General features: G+C 46.1%; 1 protein-coding gene across 1 annotated transcript in view; it reads right to left on the bottom strand.

Moving 5' to 3' along the window:
• wdfy3 (WD repeat and FYVE domain containing 3) overlaps positions 1-27339 on the bottom strand; it is a 202712-nt gene that overhangs the window by 167848 nt on the left and 7525 nt on the right. Inside the window, exons 2-5 of the mRNA XM_056274002.1 lie at positions 24876-24999; positions 19432-19541; positions 3583-3801; positions 42-234 (exon numbers count right to left, since the gene is read on the bottom strand). Of these exons, the coding sequence (XP_056129977.1) occupies positions 42-234; positions 3583-3801; positions 19432-19541; positions 24876-24999 (646 nt within the window). The remainder of the gene's footprint in view (positions 1-41; positions 235-3582; positions 3802-19431; positions 19542-24875; positions 25000-27339) is intronic.

Here is a 27339-nt window from a genome sequence, read left to right as displayed (position 1 = left end):
CACACACACACACACACACACACACACAGATATATCAATACCGTGTATGTATTTGACCACGTTGACACTGAGGCCGTGACGGGAGATGGTGGTGAGCACCTCCCCTGCACTCCTCCTCCAGGGCAGGTTGTGGGGTGGGCACCAGGAAGTGATGGCGCTAAACAGGAGCTGCAGGTCATCCTTCTGGGCCAGCTCCTCGGCGGGCGACACGAAGCTACACAGCTTAACCAGGATCTGAAGGGGATTATCAGGGAAAGAAACTTGACTTTTTGATGGACACATGAATACATAATAAAACAGCGCCTGACACAGGCTTGTGGTGGCTAGTCACTGGTGTTACACCAAGATAGGAGCTCTTTCAGGGACCTTTAGCACCAAAAAAGCCACAAACTAATATTTCAAGACTCCAACTCCTTTTAGGAAATTATTTCCCAGGACTTTTCAGGGACTTTCTATGACTTTTGCTTGGATAGTCATGACAGCCGTTGCTCATGGAAACTCACATTATTCCGTGTTAACTATCAGTGGTTGCCTCACTACAACCCATACAGATAGAACAACGGACAGACTGACTGACTAACATACACACACACACACACCCCCTTCCCCCCCCCAATCATACATGGCCAATTACCCTACTCTTCCAAGCCGTCCCGGTCGCTGCTCCACCTCTTCTGCCGATCCGGGGAGGGCTGCAGACTACCACATGCCTCCTCCAATACATGTGGAGTCGCCAGCCACTTCTTTTCCCCTGACAGTGAGGAGTTTCACCAAGGGGACGTAGCGCGTGAGATGATCACACTCTTCCCCTCAGTTCCCCCTCCCCCCTGAACGGGCACCCCGACTGTGCAGCGACCAGGACACATACCCACATCCGGCTTCCCACTCGCAGACACAGCCAATTGTGTCTGTAGGGACGCCCGACCAAGTCGGAGATAACGCAGGGATTCGACCCGGCGATCCCCATGCAGGTAGGCAATGGAATAGACCGCCACGCCACGTGGACGCTCCGCAGGCACATTTCTAAAACAAATACCATTTGATCACTGTGTTTTACTGAAATATCTCCAGTTGTAACAATATATTTCTCGCGGAGTTGGGAATGGAGATGTTTAACTTGTGCGTTTGACACCCCAGAATACAAACACACATCTGCAGGGCTCTAAGAAAAACAGTCTCTAAACAGACTGTGTGACTTTAAGCTGGTCCCAAAATTCAAGTCATGATATGCAATTTGAATGGGTAGAATTATAGCTAAAAATATTACAACCTACCTTTACAATTTGCAATGACCTATATAATATTTCCAGCATATTTGAGTGATTTTATCATTTTTCAGGCGTTTTCCATAACTGCAAAAGTAGTCACAATTTCAAATCCAGGTTTTCCAGGAAATTATTATTATCATTATTCATGTATGATCACTTCTTCCATGAAAAATACTTCTTAAATATTAATAAGTTTTCTACTCCAGTATGTGATAGTATGCAATATAAAAGTTTTTCCACCCTGAGGTGGAAAGAACAACATGTTGATAAAGAAGCAAGGCCACCTCAGACGTAATCAATAGCAAGTAGTCCATGTAAAACCCACATGCAGTTTTCTTTCAGAGTTTTTGATGAAGTAGTCCTTTGCACCGCAATTGGTCGTGTCTGTGGGTGGGAAGCCGGATGTGGCTATGTGTCCTGGTCGCTGCACTAGCGCCTCCTCTGGTCAGTCAGGGCACCTGTTCGGGGGCAAGGGGGAACAAGCATGATCCGCCCATGTGCTACGTCCCCCTGGTGAAACTCCTCACTGTCAGGTGAAAAGAAGCAGCTGGCGACTCCACATGAATCGGAGGGGACATGTGGTAGTCTGCAGCCCTCCCTGGATCGGCAGAGGGGGTGGAGCAGTGACCGGGACAGCTCGGAAGAGTGGGGTATTTGGCTGGATACAATTGGGGGAAAAAAAGGGGGGGGTAGTCCTTTGCACAAGAAGACAGTTTAATCACTTAAATCCACTGCATGGAAATGTCCTGACTGAAGATTTTAATTCAACTTTCCAGAAGTTCACCTAAAATCGGCTCATTAATCTGGATGGGCACATGGCTACTGGAGAGAATGTATATGACAGGGAAGGGTATCGTTAAGATTTTAATGGTATTACTACTCTTACCAGTACTGCTTATCGAACCAGAACTTAAACGGTACTCTTATCGAGTCTTTTTGTTATTTTTTTAAGAGAAAAGAAAGGAACAAAATAACAGAATTAACATAGCTTTGTTTTCTCATGTCTGGACACAGCGTTACTTTTAATCTTTAACCCACATTTGTATAATCTAGTCAGCTCCGTGTGGGCTCCAGGCTGCTAGCATACATAACATACCTGAGGTGGATGGGGCAACGAGAGATAAACTACGAGCTAGGCAGTGGAAAACTGCATTTCTCCACCTGTACCTGATGCACTTGATGTTTCGAAAGATAGCTTGTGTTTCTGCCCTTACATGCAAAAGACTTGTTGCCCTTGTGGCAACGAGCGTTGTCAGCATCGACTCTAGAGAAGTGTAACCAGACCTTTGACCGTTTAGTTCCCTCTCCGCCATTGACACTCAGAGCAGGCTCTGTGTGTGTGTGTGTGTGTGTGTGTGTGTGTGTGTGAGAGGTGGCTCCACCCCTCAGCTCACACGTACGACAGGCTGTGAGAGAGCTCTCTCTCCTGGATTGGGAGAAAGTGAAAATGCATCATAGAAAAATGCCTTTATCGGGCGTCCGGGTAGCATGGTGGTCTATTCTGTTGCCCACCAACATGGGGATCGCCGTTCAAATCCCTGTGTTACCGCCGGCTTGGTCGGGCGTCCCTACAGACACAGTTGGCCGTGTCTGCGGGTGGGACGCCAGATGTGGGTATGTGTCCTGGTCGCTGCACAAGCGCCTCCTCTGGTCGGTCAGGGGGCCTGTTTGGGGGTAGGGAGGGGGAACTGGGGGGAATAGCGTGATCCTCCCACATGCTACATCCCCCTGGTGAAACTCCTCACTGTCAGGTGAAAAGAAGCGGCTGGTGACTCCACATGTATCGGAGGGGGCATGTGGTAGTCTGCAGCCCTCCCCGGATCGGCAGAGGGGGTGGAGCAGCGACCAGGACGGCTCGGAAGAGTGGGGTAATTGGCCGGATACAATTGGGGAGAAAAAAAAAAGAGGGGGGGTAAAAAAAAAACAGAAAATTGTCTTTTATCATATTGCAAATTAGAAAGGGAGTTGGTGAGATTAAAGGTGCAAGATAGTGTTTATGTAGCCTAAATAAATAAACAGGAAATTTATTCTCTTAATTTCTCAAATACTGATAGCAGAACCGTTAACATCGGTGCTTATCAAGACCACGGTCTTTATAATTTCGCACTCGTGCCTGTTTAATACCGAGTTTCGGTCCCCATCCCCAGTATAAGCACAAATTAATCAAGTCAAATTTTCCAGGTACCCACTGTTACCTGTTCAGGGGGGAGGGGAAATTGGGAATTACCCAATTTCCCCGCGGGGATGACTAAAGTAATCTGATTCCGATGTACCTTGGACAGTAAAGCAATAGCAGCGGGTCTTGAAAGCGTACCTGGACAAAGACTTTCTGGAGCAGGGCCCTGCGGTCGGCCAGGGGCAGTTCTGGCTGGATGTGACCCTGCACGGGCGTTTTCTCCTGGGTAGGCGGCACTGGTGGGGTCAGGGTGGGGACCCCTGGGGGGTCAGCCATATTGGGCAGGTCAAAGAACAGGTAGAGGCATTTGACCAGCGTGGAGGGCACGGACATGGTCGTCATGCAGTCCACCGTTTTCTGAAAGGAAGAGACAGTGAGAGGTTAGAAAAGCACCATGGCTGTCAGTTGTGGTGGATAGCCACAACAACCGTGAAAGTAGATTTAGTGAGGATTTGGGGCAATTAGTGTCGGTTTCTTCAAGGCAATCTGGTTCTTCATCTTATGGCATCATGTATGTGAAGTGAAAAAGATAATCTAATTAATTTGCCCATGAAGTGGAGTGAGGGAGTGGCTGTGGGTGAGGGCCATACGATGGCATGGGAGCCCTGAATGAATGAATAAGTCACATTCAACATCTACCCTTGTCTCGGCATTCAAAGCAAAACTGCCCTGGATGATGTGCTTTACACTTACAATCCTGAAGATTTAAGAGTAGTAACTCACAAAATTTCAAATGAACACACACACACACACACACACACACACACACACACACACACAGATAGCTATACGATCACATATCATAATACAGGTACTGAGCCCTTCAATTTGATGATAGATGGGTAAGAAGTTGGATCGAGGTTGAGAGAGAGACAGAATGTGTGTGTGTGTGGGGGGGGGCATTGAAGCAGTGAGTCAATAGCCACAGTGCTACGGTACTGTGTGGGAATGTATGGGGGTCCTTTATGTGTATTTACTACTCATATGTTTGTTGGCATGTGCTGTAGTACATATCTCATTCTTTCGCTCTCTCTATCCCCATCTTGTGATGGATTGTGTGTGTGTTGACTGAACAGTCAATTAGAGATAGAGAAGAGAGAGACAGACAGACGGACAGGACAGATTGATAATTCCCCTGACGAGAAAGGTAGAGGATGTGACAGAGAGAGAAGACAGATGGTGTGTGGGAGGTCGAGACAGACGAAGACAGAGGGAGACAAAGTGAAAGAGAGAGAGATGTCTGAGAGGGACGGATGAAAATAGAGAGAGGGGAAACGATCCAGAAAAATGGAAAACGAGAGAAAGACAAAGACAGAGACAAATGGAAAAAGCAATAGTATTGGAGAGGAGATTGGAGAGAGAGAGAGGGAGAGAGAGAGAGAGAGAGAGAGAGAGAGAGAGAGAGAGAGAGAGAGAGAGAGAGAGAGAGAGAGAGAGAGAGAGAGAGAGAGAGAGAGGGAGCGAGAGAGAGAGAGAGACAGTGCGAGAGAGAGAGCGAGAGAGCGGGAGAGAGAGAGAGAGGTGGAGAGACAGAGTGAGAGACAGGGAGCGAGAGAGAGGGAGCGAGCGAGAGAGAGAGACAGAGAGGGAGGGGGGAGAGAAAGACAGAGTGCTGATGACATCTGGTAGGATGAAGGCTGGAAGAGCCCTTTGTTCCACAGGCCAAAAAGACAAATCCATTTCCCCAGTCAAACGCACACTTGTATGTATACAAACAAAAACACACATCCATGTCAACATATACAAAGAAACACCCACACACAAAAGCACACACACAAATATTTAGTCGTCTGCTGGATGGTGTGATGGTGTGCACCCTCAGTCATTGTAACTGTCCTCATATGCAGATCTCACAGCAACACGACAACATAACGATATGACTACATATAACAAACATCCATCCATCTATCCATCCATCCATCATCCATCCATCCATCCATCCATCCATCCACCCATCCATCCATCCATCCACTATCCAAACTGCTTATCCTGCTCTCAGGGTCGCGGGAATGCTGGAGCCTATTCCAGCAGTCACTGGGCGGCAGGCGGGGAGACACCCTGGACAGGCCGCCAGGCCATCACAGGGCCATATAACAACAACAACTGTGTTACATTACCACCATCCACCACACAGGTGGTGGTAAATGTTGGTTGTGACTGGTGACCCTGGCTGTTTGACCTGCAGCCTTGGCAGGTAACCAAACACCGCTCTGAGGTCCAAGTCCTCTATATTATCCTATTCATTAACACACAGACAGGCAGAAGGAAACAAAATAAGAAGAATGAGATTTTGTGTATCTTTATCTAGAAGATGAGGAGGCTGTATCATCTGACATGTTACAGCAGCAAACTTGTCAACAAGAGGGTCGCCGGTTCTAATCCCCAGACCAGCATGTAAAATCAGAGCAGGGACTCGGTTTGACTCTGTGTGTCAGCCCAGCGTGGCTGGGATTTGCATTTCCATTACAACAGGGCTACCTGCTTGAAAGTGTGTCTTTAACTGATGATGCAGCGCCCTCTTTAGCAGTATTTATTATTGCACTATGCAACAGTTGTTGGTAGCCAGCTACTTGCGATCATGGGTTTTCAAGCTGTTGTTACCATAGACACCAATCTCATGGGTGCTCCAGTATGTAATATCCCACCTAAAAGGTTGGGCACCCACGGGGAAAGCCGATCAGAAAAATAAATGAAGGTTTCCAGATGGCAGAGCTGAACTCTTTTGCCTACCAACATGGGGATCGCTGGTTCGAATCCTCGTGTTACCTCTGGCTTGGTCAGGTGTCCCTACAGACACAATTGGCCGTGTCTGCGAGTGGGAAGCCAGATTGTTGGTATGTGTCCAGGTCGCTGCACTAGCGCCTCCTCTGGTCGGTCGGGGCGCCTGTTCAGGGAGGGAGGGGGAACTGGGGGGAATAGCGTGATCCTCCCACGTACTACGTCCCCCTGCCGAAACTCCTCACTGTCAGGTGAAAACAAGCGGCTGGCGACTCCACATGTATTGGAGGAGGCATGCGGTAGTCTGCAGCCCTTCCTGGATCGGCAGAGGGGGTGGAGAAGCAACCGGATCCAGAAGAGGAAGCTATCATTCAAAGTTTCAAGAGAATGGCGACAGAAAGAAGACGAACCGATCAACGATGCCCACCTGACATCAGCGCAACCCGCTTGGATGCGGACCTGGCGCACCATGGCCTGACTCCGGAGATGATCCACCTCAGGCGCGACTCGGCACAACTCGGCGCATTTAAACTGGTAATGGAAATGCAAATCGACGCAGCTCCAAATGGCCCAAGTAATAGTCAATAGTCTGTGTTTATATTGGACAGATCCCCAGGTAATAATAATAATAATAATACATGTTATTTAAAAGCCCCTTTCACGACACTCAAGGTAACCCTACATCATATACCAAATAACATCGTATACCAAAATAGGAAGAGGACGTCGCGTTTGTTTTCCCTGGTAGCTATTGGTAGCTATCCCAATAGCGGAAATGAAGGATAGTGAAACTACCCTGCAAGAGAAAAAGATGCTGTTGACGGAGGAGGCAAAGAAGGCAAAGACAAAGAGTGATAATAACAGAAGTAAAACAAGAGTTAACCTCTGATAGGCATTCACACGATGGAGTGAGCTCCAGTCCTGTACTGAACTCTTTTCCTCATCGAGATCTGTTTCCTCCTAGCCAGACAACAGCGTTTGCATGGACACAGGTTAGCTATCGGTTATGATTAGGTTAAGGTAAGCGTTAGGTTGGTTGGGATAGAGTTAGGTTGAGGTTAATCAAGCGTCCTGGTGTAGCGAACTCTGTTTCCAAGTTGAGATCAGGTGGTCTTCTTTCTGCTGGATCAGTAACACAACCTGCCTACTTATTAATACTACCAGATGCCTTAATCATAACACTGAGATCGGGGTTTCTAGTTCAAACTGGGATTTTTTTATTTTGGGATTTTTCCCCCTCTTTCTCTTCCCAGTTGTATTTGGCCAATTACCCTATTTTCCGAGCTGCCCCAGTCACTGCTCCACCCCCTCTGCCGGTCCAGGGAGGGCTGCAGACTACCACATGCTTCCTCCGATACATGTGGAGTCGCCAGCCACTTCTGTTCACCTGACAGTGAGGAGTTTCGCCAGGGGGATGTAGCACATGGGAGGATCACGCTATTCCCCCCAGTCCCCCCCCCCCCAAGCAGGCACCCCAACCGACCAGAGGAGGAGCTAGTGCAGCGACCAGGACAAATACCCACAATCCGGCTTCCCACCCACAGACACAACCAATTGTGTCTGTAGAGATGCCCGACCAAGCTGGAGGCAACACGGGGATTTGAACCGGCGATCCCGTGTTGGTAGGCAACGGAATAGACCACCACACTACCCGGATGTTCAAACTAGGATTCAGAAGGTTGTTTCTTGGTTTGGACAGTAGCCAGGCTGCTAAGAAACAGAAAGTGATCCAGTTGTCCTTGCAACAGCTGTGCAAGCAATAATACGACTAGGAAATTATAGGGGTCAAAGTTGAAAAGCCACTTTTTCAGACTTCATTGTTGCTCCGAGTCTCTGATTAAAGATGGTTTCATTTTCAATGCCATTTGATGGGTCAATAAATAGTGAGATGCTAGGCCGTTTGCTGTTGGCAGTGGAAAAACACTTCACAAAGTGTGAAAGTAAGCAGAAAGAGGATTTTTAAAGTAAATATATGCTTCTAAGTATGTATGCTGCTCTGTGTGTGTGTGTGTGTGTGTGTGTGTGTGTGTGTGTGTGTGTCTCATGCAGTAACTCTGATTGGTCTGGCAAAGAGATTTCCAATAAACACTTTGCCAAAACAAGCAGAGAGAGAATGAGGGAGAACGAGAATAAGCAAGCAAGAGAAAGAGCGACAGACTGAAAGGAAGAGACGTAGAGGTTGGCTGTGCTCAACACCACAACAACAGGGAAATGTCTGCTGTGCAGCACAGCGGGACAGCCAATGAGCCAAGTTTTGTGACAAGAACAGACAAGTAGAATGGCTTTGAGAACATGGGAAACAGAGGCTTCTGGCTAGCCTTTAGGGATGAACAGCAGGCTCAGACTTGTTACATATATAAGCGGGTGTAAAAATAATTGTGATCCCCTTCAGTCAATTCACTTGGTACAACACAGATAGTGTCTCCTGCCCTTGCATGGGCTAACTGAAGACATCTTTATTCACAGGTGTACAGCAAGTGAGCTTTGGGGACGCATCTAAGGCCCCACCTCATATATAAAACCATGCCACCACAATAATATCACAGTTCTTACACGCTTCACCTCATTGAAAACACCTTACACCTATGGAGTTAGCTTGCTACTGCTAGTTAGTGCCAGTACTTTGTATACTATACCTTGAACTGAAGTCAGCACTCCTGTTCCATTAGAGTGACGACAGCCTCCATTTGCAAGTTGACTATTTGCAGTGCTGATTTTCGGGTCAAAACAAAACTGCTTGTCTCTGAGCGGCTAGAAGAAGTTTAGCTTTGTTAGTGGAACTATGTGGAATGTGTGCTAAAAGCAAGGACAACAAGCAAAATGCCTGTACACTGCTGCCCAAAGGAATGTTGCTTTTCCTTGCCCAAAGAAGCGGGGCAGACGTAATGGAATATTTGAGTGAAACTAGGTACTGAACCTGAAGCCCTCCACTGGCCTTTCCCAACATCAAGTTGTACTTGCAGAAGACCATGATGGTGAAGATGTGCTGGACCTAGGATATGTCATACAGGGTTTAACCGAGGATGAGCAGGAAGCTCTGCCAGTTGCTCAGGTTGTCACTGCCACTGTGGTGGTGGATTGGGACATCACCTCATTTTCCATGCTCTGTAGGCTCAGAAAATGTCAAGGCTCGCAAGTTTTTCTTAACTCCACAACTGCAAACTACGAAACCAGGTCCCAATGTTTACAGACTGTGTCTCAGCGTTAATGTCATCAGAGCAAGCTGCTGTCTACCCACATCAAAGCACCTGGTTCCATCATTAGTGGCTTACCTGGCACCCTCACACAACCAAGGAGTAGTTGGTTCTGCAGTCCTCCCCTATAAGCACTGTCGATTTTCCTTGGCACAGAATCAGATTTATTTGGCCATGTATGGTTACACATACACGGAATTTGACTCTGGTTTAGTGGCTCTCAATGTACTTACATAGAATAACAACACAACAATCTTCAGGAATATATACAAGGAATGACTATATATAGGTGAAACAAGAAGGCAATGGTGCAAAGTGCAAGGATGCTGGGGTAAATATGTTAGCAGGTTACTTATATATATGAGGTATGTGGACATGACTGAACATGCATGTATATGTACAATATACAGTATATACAGCGTGCTTAGATTTATCATGACAATGTCAAGTGTTCATCAGAGTGAGAGCTTGTGGAAAGAAACTGTTTTTGTGTCTAGTTGTTTGGGAAGCAAGAGAGGATATAGGTAGGTAGGCAGGCAGGTACAGCCAGGGCCCTTAGCTCTAGCACTCGGCTACATACATGTGCCTGGCTGAACTTGGACATCAGCTGCCTGCGGACAATCCTCTGACTTCCCTGCTCAATGAGATCAGGGTTATCTCAGACTACATCCTCCGCATATCACACTACTCAGCACTTTCCCTCGGCAGGGGAATGCCAACTATAGTGGTGGCACAGCATCATCTTTGGCCACCCCCTTGCTGTCATGCCCGATAGGGACAGAGTGTCTTACCTAGATGAGCCCTTGTTTCTTGGTGGTCAATTCGGGCAATCACATAACACCATCCAGGCAAAGTCTGAGCTTAAGTAGAAGCAGACAGATGCGCTGCATAGCATCTTAACTAGACAGGATGTGAAACCAATCAGCCCATTGGCGCCATTCTTGGCCAGCATGAGAGAGGGTAGCAGAGTCCTTCAAACAGTGCACCAGAACAGTTAGCTCACAGTCCAGATTTAAGAATGGTGGGAAACAGAGGGAACAGTAGCCACAGGTTATCGTTTGTAGTTTCAATGGTGCCCACCCAATTTCGTATCTGCAACCATTAACAGAAGTTGGGGATAGAGCTGCAGCAGTGATAAAGGAGGCGATATAGTAAGTACTTTTGAGCAAGAAGGTTATATTACTCATATAACTTGCTTGCTCAAAAGTGCACTTATCGTCTCAGCAGGATGGAAGGGCTGGTACAACCACTACTTCATTGTGCCAAAAGAGGAGAAGGGGTTTAAGCGTCATATTGGCCCAGTAAGTATTAAACAAACACCTACAAACTTTCAAATTCAAAATGTTAACTCTGCAACAGTCACTGAACGCAGTTGGTCCAAGGGATTGGTTATCAGTTGGTCCAGTTCCCTCTCCAGCTGTGTGCATCTGGCAGATCACAAAGAGGCCACATTCGGCAGTTGTCTTGAACAATTCTGATTGCAACAAGACTTTTTTCTGCACATTTCTGCAACTATTGAGCTTGATTGTGACAGTGGTCACGATGGTACCACTGGGGTTGTTAAGAATGCAAGTGTTTCAACACTGGGTTCTGTTACAATGGCTGAGAATCTCACGTGATCTCCAGATTGACTACATCTCACTCTTGTATGACATCACTTCTCCCATAGACGGAGCCCTGCCCGCTTCGCCAGGATCCTCCCATGGGCAGAGTGCTATTTCGCAAGGTGATTTCAATGGGTACCAGCCTCAGAGGCTACTGACTGTGTTTAAGTGTGTTTTTACTAAGTGTGTTTTTAGCCCTCACACATTTCTGTCTGATTCAGACAGGCTACCATGTACGGATCAGAACAGACAATGCCCAAATAGTGTTTTATACAATGGGAGGAGTGATTTATCCACACCTGTAGTTGTGTCTCCATGCCTACCTGTTGAGAGGTCACATTTAATAACCAGAGGTTTACCTCCAAGAGTTATCTCAATTAGAAGTGCAAGAGCCTCTTTTATTCCCTTTCAGTGTTCCATTTTGGGCATCTTGTCATTCCTTCAGGAGCTGCTGGAAAAAGATATTTACTTTGCTACAATTACGGTGTATCTAGCAACTATATGTGCCTGTCACGTGGGCTTTGATGGCGTAACATCAGGAGCATGAGGTTTTGTGAGGTATGTGCAACACTTGAGACTAGGGATGTCTCAATCCGATCCACTGCATCGATATCGGGTTGATACTGGCCCAGAATGCTGGATCGGATATTGGAGGGGAGAAAAAATATGATCAGATACCTATCCGATACAATCCATGGGGAAATCTAGTTTAAACCCGCGCCTAAATGCTTATATATATATTTCTTCATCTTTTTCTTCTTCTGCTTCTTATTCTTCTCTCAGTTTACTGGCGGATCGCAAACAACTTTAAGGTGCATACCGCCACCTACTGTACATGAGTGTGAAACATCTTCTTTCTGGCTTCTTCATATTAGCACTTCCCGTGTTGCGCAGTTCCGGTTAAGCAGCACAGCGTGTCAAGTGTATGAACGTTAACTACCTGTGGAGTAGTCATGTAAGTGGTGTGGAAGTATTTCAGAGGAAAAAAATCCAACAGCGGAAAGCAAAATTTAAAAATAAAGCAGCTTCGTCAGTAAAGTCAGTTTAAACTGTGCTAGTTAATGTTATGTTATTTATTTGGAATGTTTTACATATTTAAGTTGTGTTTTGCGGTGCCATTTACACATAGCTGAACTGTGAGGGATGGTTTTGTATGGGTTTTTTTTTTTTACAATTCTGAATGCTGATTGTTTTGACTTCAAACCTGTTCACTTTAAGTCATGGGTCTCAAACTCGCGGCCCGCAGGCCAATTGCGGCCCGCGGGACGTTATTTTGTGGCCCCCTACTTGACATCAAAGTTTAGTGTTAGTGTGGCCTGCGCTTGCCCTGGGCTTTTATTTTTCACTTATGAGCTACCATAGCGCAGGCTCATGACAGCTTCTGGTGTTGCGTTTGTTGTCAAGTCATGGTGCGTTCCCGTTACGTTGGAAGTTGTAAATTGGAACGACTCGGATTTCAGACTGAAATGTCCAACTCGGAGCTCAGAAAGTCCGACTTCCGAGCACAACTTGAACGCACCATAATGGGCAGCGTGAATTAGCAACGGTTGAAACTTGGTTGAAACTTGATTCCGGAGCGACACCAAGTGGAAGGAAAATATATCCTGTCAGCAAGCCCCAGTTATGTCTTTCTCAAAACCTGCCATGAAGAGAAAAGTTGGTGACGAGCACAGACAATTTCAGGAAAAGTGGGAGACGGCATATTTTTTTGTTGAGCACAGAGGCAGCCCGACGTGTCTTATATGCACCGAGAAAGTTACGGTGCACAAGGAATACAACATCAGACGTCATTACTCGACTAGACATGCTGATGAGTATACAAAATACCAGGGAGATGAGAGAGAGAAACGGGTCGCCAATCTTAAAACATGTTTACTGAAGCGACAAGATTTCTTCAAGAAAGCTAGCAAAGATAATGATGCAGCAGTCGAAGCTAGCTACGTGGTGAGTGAGAGCATTGCTAAGTCGGGAAAGCCATTCAAAGAAGGGGAGTTTGTTAAAAAGTGCATGTTACAGGCTGCAAGTATAGTCTGTCTGGAAAAGAAGGGTCAGTTTAGCAACATCAGCCTTTCAGCCAACACAGTGGCAGAGCGCATTTCTGACCTGTCAGGTAACATATATGATCAACTGCGTGAGAAAGCCAAACGTTTCTGTGCATACTCAGTCGCTCTTGATGAGAGCACAGACATCATTGACACTGCGCAGCTCGCAATCTATGTCCGTGGTGTTGACGACAGTTTTGAAGTGATGGAGGAGTTGCTCACAGTGATTCCAATGCATGGCCAGACCACCTGTCAGGAGATATTCCGCCAGCTGTGTGATGCCATTGTGGATGCGGGTTTGCCATGGAAGAGGTTTGCTGGAATAACAACCGACGGAGCGCCATCAATGACAGGGAGGAGAAATGGAGTGGTGGCACTTGTTCAAAAAAAAACTGGAAGAGGAGGGTGTGGAGGAGGCCATTGCTCTGCATTGCATTATCCATCAGCAGGCCCTTTGCAGCAAATGCCTGAAGTTTGACAATGTGATGTCTGTCGTTGTGAAATGCATCAACCATATCAGATCCAGGGGTTTAAAGCACCGGGAGTTCAGCGCCTTTTTGGAGGAAATAGAGTCAGCATATGAGGATGTGCTCTACTTCACTGAGGTACGTTGGCTCAGCAGGGGAAACGTCTTGAAGAGGTTTTTTGAGTTGAGAGCAGAAGTGAAAGCCTTCATGGAGAAGGCTGGGATGGCTGTTCCTGTGCTAAGTGATCCCAAATGGCTCATGGACTCAGCTTCCTTGTTGACATCACACATGAGCTGAATGTACTGAACAAGAAATTACAAAACCAGGGGCAGCTTGTCAGTGCTGCCTATGACAACGTGAGATCATTCTCCACAAAACTTGTGTTATGGAAAGCCCAGCTCTCTCAGACAAACCTCTGCCATTTCCCAGCATGCAAGGCACTCATGGATGCAGGCACACCATTCAGTGGTGAGACGTATGCTGATGCCATTGTGAAGCTACAGGAGCAATTTGATCACAGGTTTGCAGAGTTCAAGACACACAGAGCCACTTTTCAAATTTTTGCTGACCCCTTTCTCCTTTGATGTGCAAGATGCCCCTCCTGTGCTTCAAATGGAGCTCATTGACCTGCAGTGCAGGTCAATGAGCTTATTTGATAGCTTGTTTGTTTTTGTTGTTTTGTTTTGTTTTTTTTTAGCTTATTAGCTTATTAGTATTCCATCTTGTCATAACAGAACCTGGTGTCCCCTTTTTGTCTCACACTGTTCGTTTTTGTTCCTGCACTTGTACTGTTACCTGTCTTGTTTGATCACCTGTAGATTGAGAACATTGGATCGGTTGTATTTTTTTTTTTTGGAATACTTGCGGCCCAGCCTCACCCATACTCTACCTCCAGCGGCCCCCAGGTAAGTTGAGTTTGAGATCCCTGCTTTAAGTACTGCAGAACCTGTTTTTTTTTTTTTGCTTTTTTTTTTTTTGGTAGTGTTTGAATAAAGGGTGGCAGTCTTTCATAACCAACTGTTGTTGTGGACTATATACTTGGGAAGTATTTGTTTGTTCTCCATTTGATTGAGATGTTTTTAGGTTAGTAATTGGCTATCATAAGCAAAGTGCTGACGTGTATTTTTTAGCATTATTATTTCTTTCACGTTTCCTGTTTTACATCCTGTAGAGCTGGGTCCAAACTATGGACCTGAGGCACTATAGGGCAGATGTCACTTGACTGACAGTACTCGTCATTATATGTGAGCTGTTCCGAGTAGGGCGATCTTCTGGACTGCACAGGTGTTGGTTGATGTTGCCTGGGATACAGTTGGTGAACTTTTCCATTCCCTTCTTCATGAGTCCTAGAGCTCCGATAACCACTGGTGTTGTTTCGGTCTTCATTCCACACATCCTGTTGATTTCAATCTCCAGGTCGTTGTACTTGGTCAGCTTCTCTGTGACTTTCACTGAGGTGTTTTTTTCGGATGGTATTGCAATGTCAATGAGCATGCACCTCTTTTGCTCCCTGTTCCTGATAACGATGTCGGGCTTGTTGGCTTTTATCTCTCTGTCAGTGTGGATGGGCATGTCCCTGAGGATGGTGACATCATTGTTCTCAGTGACCGTTTCTGGCTGATGTTCGTACCACTTCTCAGTCGTGTTGATCTTATAACGCCTCCAGATCTTCCAGTGCAGGTATGCTGCTGCCTTGTTGTGCCTGTATATGTATTCGGTCTTTGCCAGTTCTGGGCAGCCTGAGACAATGTGGTCGATGGTTTCTTCGTATTATTATTATTATTATTATTATTATTATTACTATTTGTACATGCAGGTGGCTGGTGTGACAGAGGACGATGCAGAGGACAGGAAGCGATGGAAACAGATGATCCGCTGTGGCGACCCCTAACGGGAGCAGCTGAAAGTAGTAGTAGTAGTAGTAGTAGTAGTAATAGTAGTGGTAGTAGTAGTAGTAGTAGTACAAGAGGAAAACAAAATATCGGATTGATATCGGTATCGGCAGGTAGACAAAACTGTGGTATTGGTATCGGAAGTGAAAAAGTGGTATCGGGACATCTCTACTTGAGACTTGTGATTAAAACAGATGTCCACAACTGGAACTTGACTTCAGTCCTTGAGGTTCTTTTTAGCCCCCCTGTTTGAGCCCATATTCTGTAGATATGAAATTAGTTTCACATGAGACTGCTTTGCTCCTTGCCTTAGCCTCTGTTTAGTGTACAGATGACCACCATGCTTCGCCGATGCACTTTTCTTGTACCCAGTTTGCACCAGCTAAATCACTTTACCTCCAATGCAGCAATTGTACCTAAGGTGCCTACATTATAAAGTTCAATGGCTTTTGAATTCTTTCATTTTAATCCCCTTCAGGTTGCTTCTGCAGTGGAAGTTGTACACCCTGTGTCCAATGCGTGTGTTACATTTCTACATACAGCGTACTCAGTGTGTGCTTGTGTGGCCAGCTGTTTGTTTTGCAAATCCTGCATGGGGAAAATCCCTGTCGAAACAATGGCTTTCCCTGACCCACAGCTGCAAGGGTCTATCTTTAACCAAAGAGATACGGGCACACTCCACCGGAGAAATTACAACATTATCAGCATTGTTTGACGGAGTGTCTGTAGGATATATTTGTGTGGCGGGCAGTTGGGCTTCACCACACACTTTTGTTCAGTTTTTTTTCTCTCCCTCTTTTCCTCCCCAATTGTATCCGGCCAACTACCCCACTCTTTCAAGCTGTCCCGGTCGCTGTTCCACCCCCTCTGCAGATCCAGGGAGGTCTGCAGACTACCACATACCTCCTCCGATACATCTGGCGTTGCCAGCCGCTTCTTTCCACCTGACAGTAAGGAGTTTCACCAGGAGGACGTAGCACGTGGGAGGATCACGCTATTCCTCCCAGCCCCCTCCCCCCGAACAAGCACCCCGACCGACCAGAAGAGGCGCTAGTGCAGCGACCAGGAAACATACCCACATCCGGCTTCCCACCCACAGACACGGCCAACCGCGTCTACAGGGATGCCTGACCAAGCCGGAGGCAACACGGGGATTCGAACCGCCGATCCCCGTGTTGGTAGGCAACGGAATAGACCGCTATGCTACCCGGACCCCCTTTTGTTCAGTTTTATAATTTGGATGTGATGGCCCCTTCTGTGACTCATCCTGTGTCACGTGTCTCTTTTCCGGTTCGACAGTGGCTCTGAGGGGCGTGAATACATGTCCCATACTGTACGTGTTGCACTGAGTGAACTGACTGGAAGTGAAGGCCCAAATAAGAGGTAAAAAAGTAAAAGTGCGAGAAAGAGATTTTCTTTTTAAACGAGTGAATACAATAAGTGCTACGAGCAAGTAACAAGGTAGTAGTTCTTGAAGAGGTGAGTTTTCAACCTGCGCCGAAAGACGGGCAGCGACTCCGCTGTCCTGACATCAGTGGGGAGTTCATTCCACCACTGTCGGGCCAGGGCAGAAAACAGACTTGACCGGGTCGATCAGCAGCAGGGGCCTCTGAGCGAGCAAGGAGGGAGTTGCCGTAGTCCAGCCGGGAGATGACCAGAGCCTGGATGAGCACCTGTGCCATCTTGTCGGTGAGGAATGGGCGAATCCTCCTGATGTTATAGAGGAGAAATCTGCAGGAGCGAGCAACTGATGCGACGTTTGCAGCAAACGACAGTTGGTCATCCAGAATCATGTGGCGACAAATCTGCATATAGACAGGAGGTTGATCAGCTGGCCCTCTAGTGGAGCCATGATAACCTGGAGCTTAACACACTCAAAACAGTGGAGATGAGAGTGGACTTCAGGAGGAGTCCCCCCCCCCAAAACTGCCCCCCTCACCATACTCAACAGCACGGTGTCTACAATGAAAACCTACAGATTTCTGGGTTTCACAATCTCCCGGGATCTAAGGTGGGCAACCAACAAAGACACAATCATCAAAAAGGCCCTGCAGGGGCGTCTGAGTAGCATAGCGGTCTATTCCATTGCCTACCAACACGGGGATCGCTGATTCAACTCCCCGTGTTACCTCCGGCTTTGCCTGTATATAGTCAATCCTTGTGTATATATCTGAAGATTGTTGTGTTGTAGTGTTGTTATTCTACGGAGAGTACACAGAGAGCCATGAAACCGGAGTCAAAATCCATGCATGTGCAAACCTACACGCTGATTCTGACAACAAAATCTATGACCATCAAAAATGTTGATCATACAGTTGTCCTGAACACACAGAAAGCACATTCCCATTCTCTGGTTATCACTGGATGGCTCAGCTAAGGCACAACCGGTCCTCCAGATCATTACCCTGACCATAACCACACCTAAGTCAAACCGAAACTTGACCATACCTAATCCATACCTAAACTTAACCAGAAGGTAGGAGTACTTGGGGAGGTCTACCAGACCGCTGCCAAACTCAATCGGGCTGTTTCCAGTTTTTTTGCATAGCCAACAATGGTTACAATTTTTGGGTACAAAAATACAGATTTAGTATAACACCAGCTATGCGAAGCTCATTACTGGGGCGTCGGCAGCAGGGAAGAGGGTGAAGCAGCCATACCGACGAACACAAACCTTTACACTAAACCATCAACATTCTTTATTCACCTTATTAACACAACAAATGTATGTGAGACACATATTTACATATACAGTAAACCGTATTTAGTTTGGTAACTGTAACTGGTAATTATAATTACCAGTTCTTTTTCAAACCTCCAACTACAAATCACAACAAAGGCCAAGCATGCAAACAACATGATGTGATATTAATGTCTTTTTTTAAGACACAGACACTGACATGAGTTCAACAGGACTGGCAGGGGGGCCCCATGCCCATCCACACCTGGCGCAGGGGTGAGGCCTGCTGCACCGCCACTAGCTAGACACCCTTCCGGCTGCACACACTGAGCATACACCCACGTAGCCAAGTGCACCCGACCCAGGCCACCTGACGGCAACAACCCCCGGGACAGACCGGGCCCCACCGGCGCCCATGGGCAGTCAGACGAACCACTCACACCCCTCCTGCTCAGCTGACCCTGACCTGGTTATGGGTGTTGTTTGGAGTATGGTGGGTCCGAATATATATGTGTGTGTGTGTGTGTGTGTGTGTGTGTGTGTGTGTGTGTGTGTGTGTGTGTGTGTGTGTGCGTGCGTGCGCTAAACTAGTGTAATTGGGATTAAAATTTCAGGACATTGTTGAGGCGCAAGCAGGGGCAGGATCTCCACCCTTGCCTCCACCCAAATGGCTCACACCTCCCTCACATGTCCCGCAAATCCTAGGCCTGTCATTTGATGTGTGTGCTGCGTATGCGTTCCAGCACTGGGAGAAAAGGGCGAGGCACAGCAAGACCAACGCAGGAGTGCAGCTGGCCAGAGAGCGGCCAAGCAGATCCCACCCCAGGATGAGCCCGGAAGGCAACCCACCTGCAGCACCAGCCGGGGATTCCCGGGGATCCCCCCCCTCCTCCCAGTTTAAATGCCATACTAAAAAGAAAGGTGTTCTAAACAGTTTAAGGACATTAAGTTTGGGGCAGAATGTAAGAATGGAAATGTAAAAATGTTGGTTATGCTTGGAACAAACTGACTGGGGAAAAAATATAATTTTAAACCCTGATTGTTCTCGCCATAAAACCTTGTTTTGGGGTTGGTACTACTTACACCCATGTGGGGATGTGCTTACACAGTCTCAGAGACTACTGTCGTTTTCTCAAGTGAGCATTCAAATAAAAAAAACAGGGCTGGTTTGCCAATGCCAAGATTCATATGCAGGACAGAAATGATACTGTGTAAATACGAACATCAATTACACACAATGACCAAAAAAACTGAAGTAAATTACACAACACATGCATGCAGGCAGCGCAATACAAACAGGTCTCTCCATACAAATAGATCAACAAGAGAAAAAGACACACACACGTACACGCACGTGCACACACAGCCTCAGACCTGGTGTGGTACCGACCTGTCCAGAGGAGGCCAGCAGGTTGATGGTGGTGAGGAGCATCCAGCCGCGACTCGCCTCTTCACTCTGGTTCACCTCCAGGAACTGCACTATGGCTCGACTTGCAGCCTCTGAGAGAGCAAACACACACAGACACACAAACACATGGTGGGGTCAGCAGTAGATAGAGTATAAATGAGTTTAACAGGTAGGTAGTAGGGGTGTATATGTATTCGTACCAAACAATTTCGGCACGGGTCTTTCGGCTCGGCACGCATGTATACCGAACGAATGCAGCGTTGTTTTAACCACTGCACTTGCAGAACTATTGTGTGTGCAGAATATAATTTAAAACTCATTGTTTCCCCCCCTACCGACATTCACAAAGAGCCGGATGTTGTACATTAAGCCCCCCGATAAGCACATGTGCACACTTGTTGCAATGTTTTTTTTTCTCTGTGATAAATACTGTAATATGAAAAGATGCAGGAATGTTCGCCAGATGACTTGAACAGCTCTATCTGGACAGAATTAATCATTCTAGAATGATTGGGGTGATTTTTTTTTTAGGGGAGTTGTTGGGAAATTCGCCACTCGTACAAGAAGAGGAGGAGATGGGAGCCAGACAGACGACGTGGAGCGAAGGCTGAGAATAGTGATACGCGGATAAGCTCTGACATCATCCAAACCCGCATGTACACATCATCCACCCGCCACCTGCCTAAATGAATGATCTTCTCCAATTTAGAGACCTGCATCCGCTCAAACATTACCATTATTTCTCAGCGTGATAAATGGAAGCGTGATGATATGGTAACATATTACACTATGTTTAAAGTACCAGTTTTATGACTATTATATATATATATATATATATATATATATATATATATATATACATACACACACACACACACACACATATATACATACATACATACATACATACATACATACATACATACATACATACATACATACATACATACACACACACATACAGCGCTTCGCAGCTGCTGCATGTGACATACTCAGCACTTGACTCGTTCTACATGGAACTTTTTGCCCTTCCTTTTTTTTATTCCCCTTTTTAATTTTCTCTCAGTTCTTTTTTGCCAGATGGACCCCACAATCGGCACAAAGACAGTCCAGTCTGCTAATTCATGCCTGACAAAAAACGACGCTTAAAATATGCTCATATCCCGTGTTACCTCCGGCTTGGTCGGGCGTTCCTACAGACAAAACTGGCTGCGTCTGCGGGTGGGAAGCCAGATGTGGGTATGTGTCCTGGTCGCTGCACTAGTGCCTCCTCTGGTCGGTTGGGGGCGCCTGTTCAGGGAGGGGGGGGGGAACTGGGGGGAATAGCGTGATCCTCCCACGTACTATGTCCCCCTGGTGAAACTCCTCACCGTCAGGTGAAAAGAAGCGGCTGGTGACTCCACATGTATCGGAGGAGGCATGTGGTAGTCTGCAGCCCTCCCCGGATGGGCAGAGGCGGTGGAGCAGCAACCAGGAGGGGTCAGAAGAGTGGGGTAATTGGCTGGATACAATTGGGGAGAAAAGGGTGGGGGGACCACAGCTGTGCAGTATTAAAGAAATGTTAACAAAACAAAAGCAGCAACCTTAAGTTAATGCTCCGATTCCATTACATGCCAACTTTTGTAATGGAGCCACCAGTAATAGACTGCTGTTGTCCTGGGCAAGATTCTAGGTGTGATTTTGCAAAACTTTATGAATGTGGAAAAGGATGGTACAGAAAAGAGCCAGGAAGCTCGGGCAACTTCTCCCCCCAAAAAATAAAGATTTTGAAAAATGTCCGCTACATAAGAAATAACGGTCAGTGTTTCATGCCTGGCCTGGGTCACCTGCTTCCAAGCAGGTTAATGGATGAACCTTAGTGCGTATTTGTATGCGTGTGTGTATTTGTGTGTGTGTGTTTTATCTTATAACAATGGGCTCAGGGGGGAGCTGGGTGGATAGGCTCAGTAAATCACTAAGGCATCCTTGGCTACAAAACAGCACGTCACTTGGTCAGCAAGAGAGGCAAGGAGGTTGCGGGGGGTGGCGGTGGAGTCCCATCTCTGTATCTGTTTTACATCTTGCTATGGACTAGATCAGAGTCAAGGATGACATCTTTTAAGAACTGGAAAATGTTTACTAAACCCAACAGATAAATCAGTGCAGCCCAGCCACTGAGGATGCAAAGCCAGTGCATTCTTAGTGCCGGTCCCAAGTCCGGATAAATGGGAAGGGTTGCGTCAGGAAGGACATTCGATGTAAAACCTTTGCCAAATCAAATATGCGGACCATAAAACAGATTGCCATACTGGATCCCTCAAGGCCCGGGTTACCAATGACCGCCACCAGTACTGTTGACCAGCAGGGTGCCAGTGGAAACTATGCTACTGTTGTGCGACGGAGAAGAAGAGGGGGACGGTATGTCCAGAGCCAGTGGGAGAAGAGGAAGGGTAGGAGTGTGGAGGTGAGAGTCAGAACTTTGAATGTTGGCACTATGACTGGTAAAGGGAGAGAGCAGGCTGATATGATGGAGAGAAGGAAGGTAGATATACTGTGCGTGCAAGAGGCCAGGTGGAACGGGAGTAAGGCCAGGAGTATCGGAGGTGGGTTCAAACTCTTCTACCATGGTGCGGATGGCAGGGGAAATGGGGTAGGGGTGATTCTGAAGGAAGAATATGTCAAGAGTGTGTTGGAGGTGAAGAGAGTGGCAGACAGAGTGATGAGTATGAAGCTGGAAATCGAAGGTGTGATGATGAATGTTGTCGGCACATATGCCCCGCAAGTTGGGTGTGAGATGGAAGAGAAAGAAGAATTCTGGAGTTGGATGAAGTGGTGGAGAATGTACCCAAGGAGGAGAGAGTGGCGATTGGAGCGGACTTCAGTTGGCAAGTTGGTGAAGGAAACAGAGGTGATGAGGTGATGGGTAGGTATTTTGTCAAGGAGAGGAATGTGGAAGGACAGATGGTGGTGGATTTTATGAAAAGGATGGAAATGACTGTGGTGAATACATATTTCAAGAAGAGGGAGGGACGCAGGGTGACGTATAAGAGTGGAGGAAAGTCCACACAGGTGGACTATATCTTATGCAGGAGGCACAATTTGAAAGGGATTGGAGACTGCAGGCTGGTGACAGGGGAGAACGTAGCCAGGCAGCATTGGATGGTGGTCTGTAGGATGACTCTGGAGACCAAGAGGAAGACAGTGAAGGCAGAGCCAAGGATCAAATGGTGGAAGTTGAAGAAGGAAGACTGTTGTGTGGCGTTCAGGGAGGAGTTAAGACAGGCATTGGGTGGTAGTGAAGAGTTGGCGGATGGCTGGGCAACCATCGCAGAAACCACTGCCTTCTCTACCTTAATGGGAGCAGTGAGTCTGCATCTTGGCTGCACACAAGACGGTGGATGCAGGGCTGTACTAATGACGCTTTCTGCTGGGTTCAGACATTTTCTTGTATCTCCCTGCTTTTTTTCAGGCCTCCCCTGAAATTGTTTGGCGCCCCCCCAGGGGGGGGCGGACCTCAAACTTTGAAAACCACTGTTCTAAAGAATTATTTCAACTGGGTCACCTTAACCAGGGGAAGTCAAATCAATGTAATTATTACCATCAACACCAATCATTTTAATCCAGTAAAAGTCCCCATGATTTAATCCAGCACAAGTCCCCTAGATTTTTAACTTCAGAAATCCAAAAGTTTTGACTCCAAAACTCGAAAAAATCTGCAGCAAATAACTGTTTACTACTGTTTTTCAGAAAACTCTTTGTTTGTCTTTAAATAGCAACACAGCTGGAGCCAAAATCCCCACAATGCAATTCTTGAACTTTTGTGCAGCGGGTGGAGTGTCATAAGATGCAATGGGTATTTGCTCAAACGCCATATCATAGAGACCCTTGCCAAGTTGGAACAAAATAAACCAAGTCCCCTCAGAAATGGAAATCCAACAAGCTGATGTGATTTATCTTTTATTGGCAGCATTTTGTAAGCAGGTAGCTAAATGAATCTCAAGTCTCGTGTCAAAAGAGACAAAAGAGCATTTGTTTCTGCAAAGAAAAATTATTATAACTGGAAAAAAAATAACACTCATGCGACTAAACTGCATGTACATGTTTAAGCCGGAGTGGCATTTTACTTCCTGGTTACAACTGGTAATCAGAGGGAAGCCTTGGGAGAACCTTTATCCCCTGCAAATGGAGCTTCGGAGGTTCATACCAAGCTTAAAAAAAAAAAACATTACACGGCTTCCCCTGGCGAAGATAATCCAGTCGAAACAGCACTTGAAAATTGGTTGGTTGGGGGGGGGGAAACGTGCCCTGAGTGTTACCTGAGGCTTCATGGTGCAATGGTAGACTTGTTTTTTCTGCATACTTATGAAACTGTATAGTAAATGTACATTTACTCATGAAAGCTATTCGTTGTTTTACACATACACACACACGCACACAGGTTAAAATATGAGGCTGACAACACAAGCCGTTTTTGCAGCTATGTATACAGACAGTTTTTATCCTAATTTATTAATTTATATCACATATATTAATTTTAATAATTTATGATTTGGAGACAGTGGCGCTGACCAAAACACAGGAGGCGGAGCTGGAGGTGGGAGAGTTGAAGATGTTAAGATTTTCATTGGGAGTGACAAAGAAGGACAGGATTAGGAACGAGTATATTAGAGGGACAGCTCAGGTTGGACGGCTTGGAGACAAAGTAAGAGAGGCAAGATTGAGATGGCTTGGACATGTGTGGAGGAGAGATGCTGGGTATATTGGGAGAAGGATGCTGAATATGGAGCTGCCAGGAAAGAGGAAGGCCAAAGAGGAGGTTTATGGATGTGTTGAGGGAGGACATGCAGGTGGCTGGCATGATAGGAAGATGCAGAGGACAGCAAGAGATGGAAACAGATGATTCACTGTGGCGACGCCCAACGGGAGCAGCTGAAAGTGGTAGTAGTAGTAGTATACAGGCAATTTTTCAATCTAGAGCAATATCAATAATGTTTAATTTTTTTTTAATTAATTATAATTTGACCATTATTATTTAATATATCAATATCACTTGATGTCTTTACTCTGTTGAGTTGTCACAATACCAAAAGTCTGACTTTGTGCTGATTTTGATGTAAGAAACTGATGGATTACAAATTACGGAAAAAGACTGTAGTACACTTTAGGCTACTCTCTTCACAGCTGGTAAGGTGTACTTTGTTGGTGCCAGTCCACATAGCAGATGTAATGGTAAAAATAACATAACTTTAATTCTTCAGTGCTTTTCTGAAAGGGAGGTGATCCTCAAAAAGTTCTCCACAGCAGAACAAACAGCTGACACAGAACCTGAAGGTTATGTCCTAAATTACCTCCAGGTTTTAAAACCCAAACTGGACAAATCTGTCTTCTCCCGTACTGATATCACAAGATGTGACTGACAGAAGCAAACTGCAGGTGGGAGGTCTCACCTGTGGACTTATTGGAGGCTCTTCGTCTGATCTCCGTCACCATGAGCCGGGACACCTGGGTGGTGAACTGCAGCAGGTCCGAGAACTTCTCCATCATACTGCTGGGCGGAGCATTCCCAAACACCTGTAACAAGGCAGACACATTAGATTAAGCTTCGTTCAGCCTTTTACTAGAAATAATAGAAAATCAGGGGAGGGTGATGTAAAGAGAATGAGAGAGAGCGAGAGAGAGAGAACAACATACTGTTTTGGGGACACAAATGGTACCTTCAAATGGTGTCGTGGTTATCATGTTCACATATAGAGTCCATATGAACGACCACTGTTTTGGTATTCATGACTTTTGAAGCGGAAACTTTTTGTTCGTTCCAAGTTCTTGAGTTGTGATGAGATTTTTTGTGTTTTCAAAAATGAATGTCTTAAGTATGATTGTAGTGTAGTTTTAGTTGTATCCAGTCTTTTCTAGTAATTTCATAATTTATCTGGGGAAAATGTTGTTCCCAATGATGTTGTCTTTTCCTCTATCATTACACTTTTGCATTACCAGTTTGAAAGAGAGATACTGACACGCTATCTGTTGAGTAGCTAAATTGTTAGCCTTCATGGCTTCATGATATGTTTTTTATTTGGGGGGGGGATTTCCCCCCTTTCTTCTCCCCAGTTGTTTCTGGCCAACTACCCACTCTTCCGAGCCTTCCGGGTCGCTGTTCCACCCCCTCTGTTGATCCCTGGAGGGCTGCAGACTACCACATGCCTCCTCCAACACGTGTGTAGTCGCCAGCCCCTTCTCTTCACCTGACAGTGAGGAGTTTCGCCAGGGGGACATAGCGCACGGGAGGATCACGCTATTCCCCCGAGTTCCCCCTCACCCCTGAACAGGCACCCCGACCGACTGGAGGAGGCGCTAGTGCAGTGACCAGGACACATACCCACATCTGGCTTCCCACCCGCAGACACGGCCAATTGTGTCTGTAGGGACGCCCAACCAAGCCGGAGGTAACACGAGGATTCGAACCGGAAAGCCCCGTGTTGGTAGGCAACGGAATTGACCACTACGCTACCTGGATGCAGTTCATGGTATGTTTGCGCAGTTGCTTAGCAACAGCATTCTCACAATTTTACCACTTTAACACCAATGATATCATGTGGCTAACTTCCCATAACGAAACCACGAACTCACAAGCTCTATTTGAAGACAACAGAAGATCCCCCACGAGGACCCTCGTGAACTCATCTAAACCCCCCGAAAGAAATGAAAAAAAATATAGAAGAAAGGAGAATAAGGCAAACATAATAATAAATTTAAGTTTTAAATGTTACATTAAGAATAAATTAAACATTAAAACAAAGGTAGCCCTGTTAAGGATCTATAGTTTCAGTTATGTAGTAGAAAACTGCAAACTTTCCATTACTTTATGGAACTATAGAAGCTACTGCAGAGCTTTTCCTTCAAGCACTTCTACTTGATGCATCCTGCATTTAGAAATGCAGATATTTTACACCAAACATTCAAGTGTTATACCAAAGGAGTATATGACATTGCAGAACTCTAGCATCTGTGCATCTGTGCACCAAATAGTACCCATACTGTTTCTTGTAAAAAACAGCTAAAAAGAGCGTAAAACCAGATCTTAAACAAAAATTATAATGAAAAAACAATTCTTTTTTTAGAAAGGAGCCAAAACACAGCAATGGTGTTCATCAGTTGTGCAGTCAAAAGTGAGACCTTTACAATGCCCTCATCTGTGAAGTCCACAACATGAAGGTGGTGGGTGGGGGGTTACCCCCCCCCCGCCCCCAAAAAGCCTTGAGTCAATGTGTTAATTTTAGGTCACATCTGACACATCTCATTTTCTCTTGTCTCTGCTTGAGTATCTTGGCCAGCCAGGCGTGTCGTATGATTCCCCCTGCAGAGCTCACCGCAACCTGGCCCAGAGTTTTCCATAAGCGCCGGCTGTCAGCCGGATGGCCGGGCATTAAAACATTTCCAGCCGACTACTTTCTTAACGTTTTTTTTTCTTTTCATCTTACTGGTGTTTTTTTTTTGTTTTGTCATAGTGAGTTGCTTCTCGCCCTATTGATGTAAGGTGCCTTACATCCAACTGAGCGGAGCCTACATCGTGAAAGCGAAAGCTCAACTGTCGCTCACTGCTTGTTTGTGTGTACGTACTTGTCAGTCACACAAGTAGACAGGACAGGTAATAAGGCCACAGATTTGTGGGGTTTGCCACAAATGGTTTTCTGCTTCTTTCCAGCAAACAAAATGAAAACATGTCTTTTTGTTATTGTGAGCCACTTTTCACACAGATTGTATCACGCTGATTTATCGAAATGTGTTGTTTTTCTTTTCTTTTCTTTTCTTTTTCTTTTCTTTTTTTTTTTTAGGGAGTTGTTCTTTATCCAATGAGAGGGTCTAAGGACAGGATGTTGTATTGCTGTTAAGCCCACTGAGGCAAATTTGTAA

This window comes from Lampris incognitus, chromosome 1 (assembly GCF_029633865.1).
Source record: "Lampris incognitus isolate fLamInc1 chromosome 1, fLamInc1.hap2, whole genome shotgun sequence".
NCBI lineage: Eukaryota > Metazoa > Chordata > Actinopteri > Lampriformes > Lampridae > Lampris > Lampris incognitus.
This window is presented reverse-complemented; position numbering and strand designations above follow the sequence as displayed.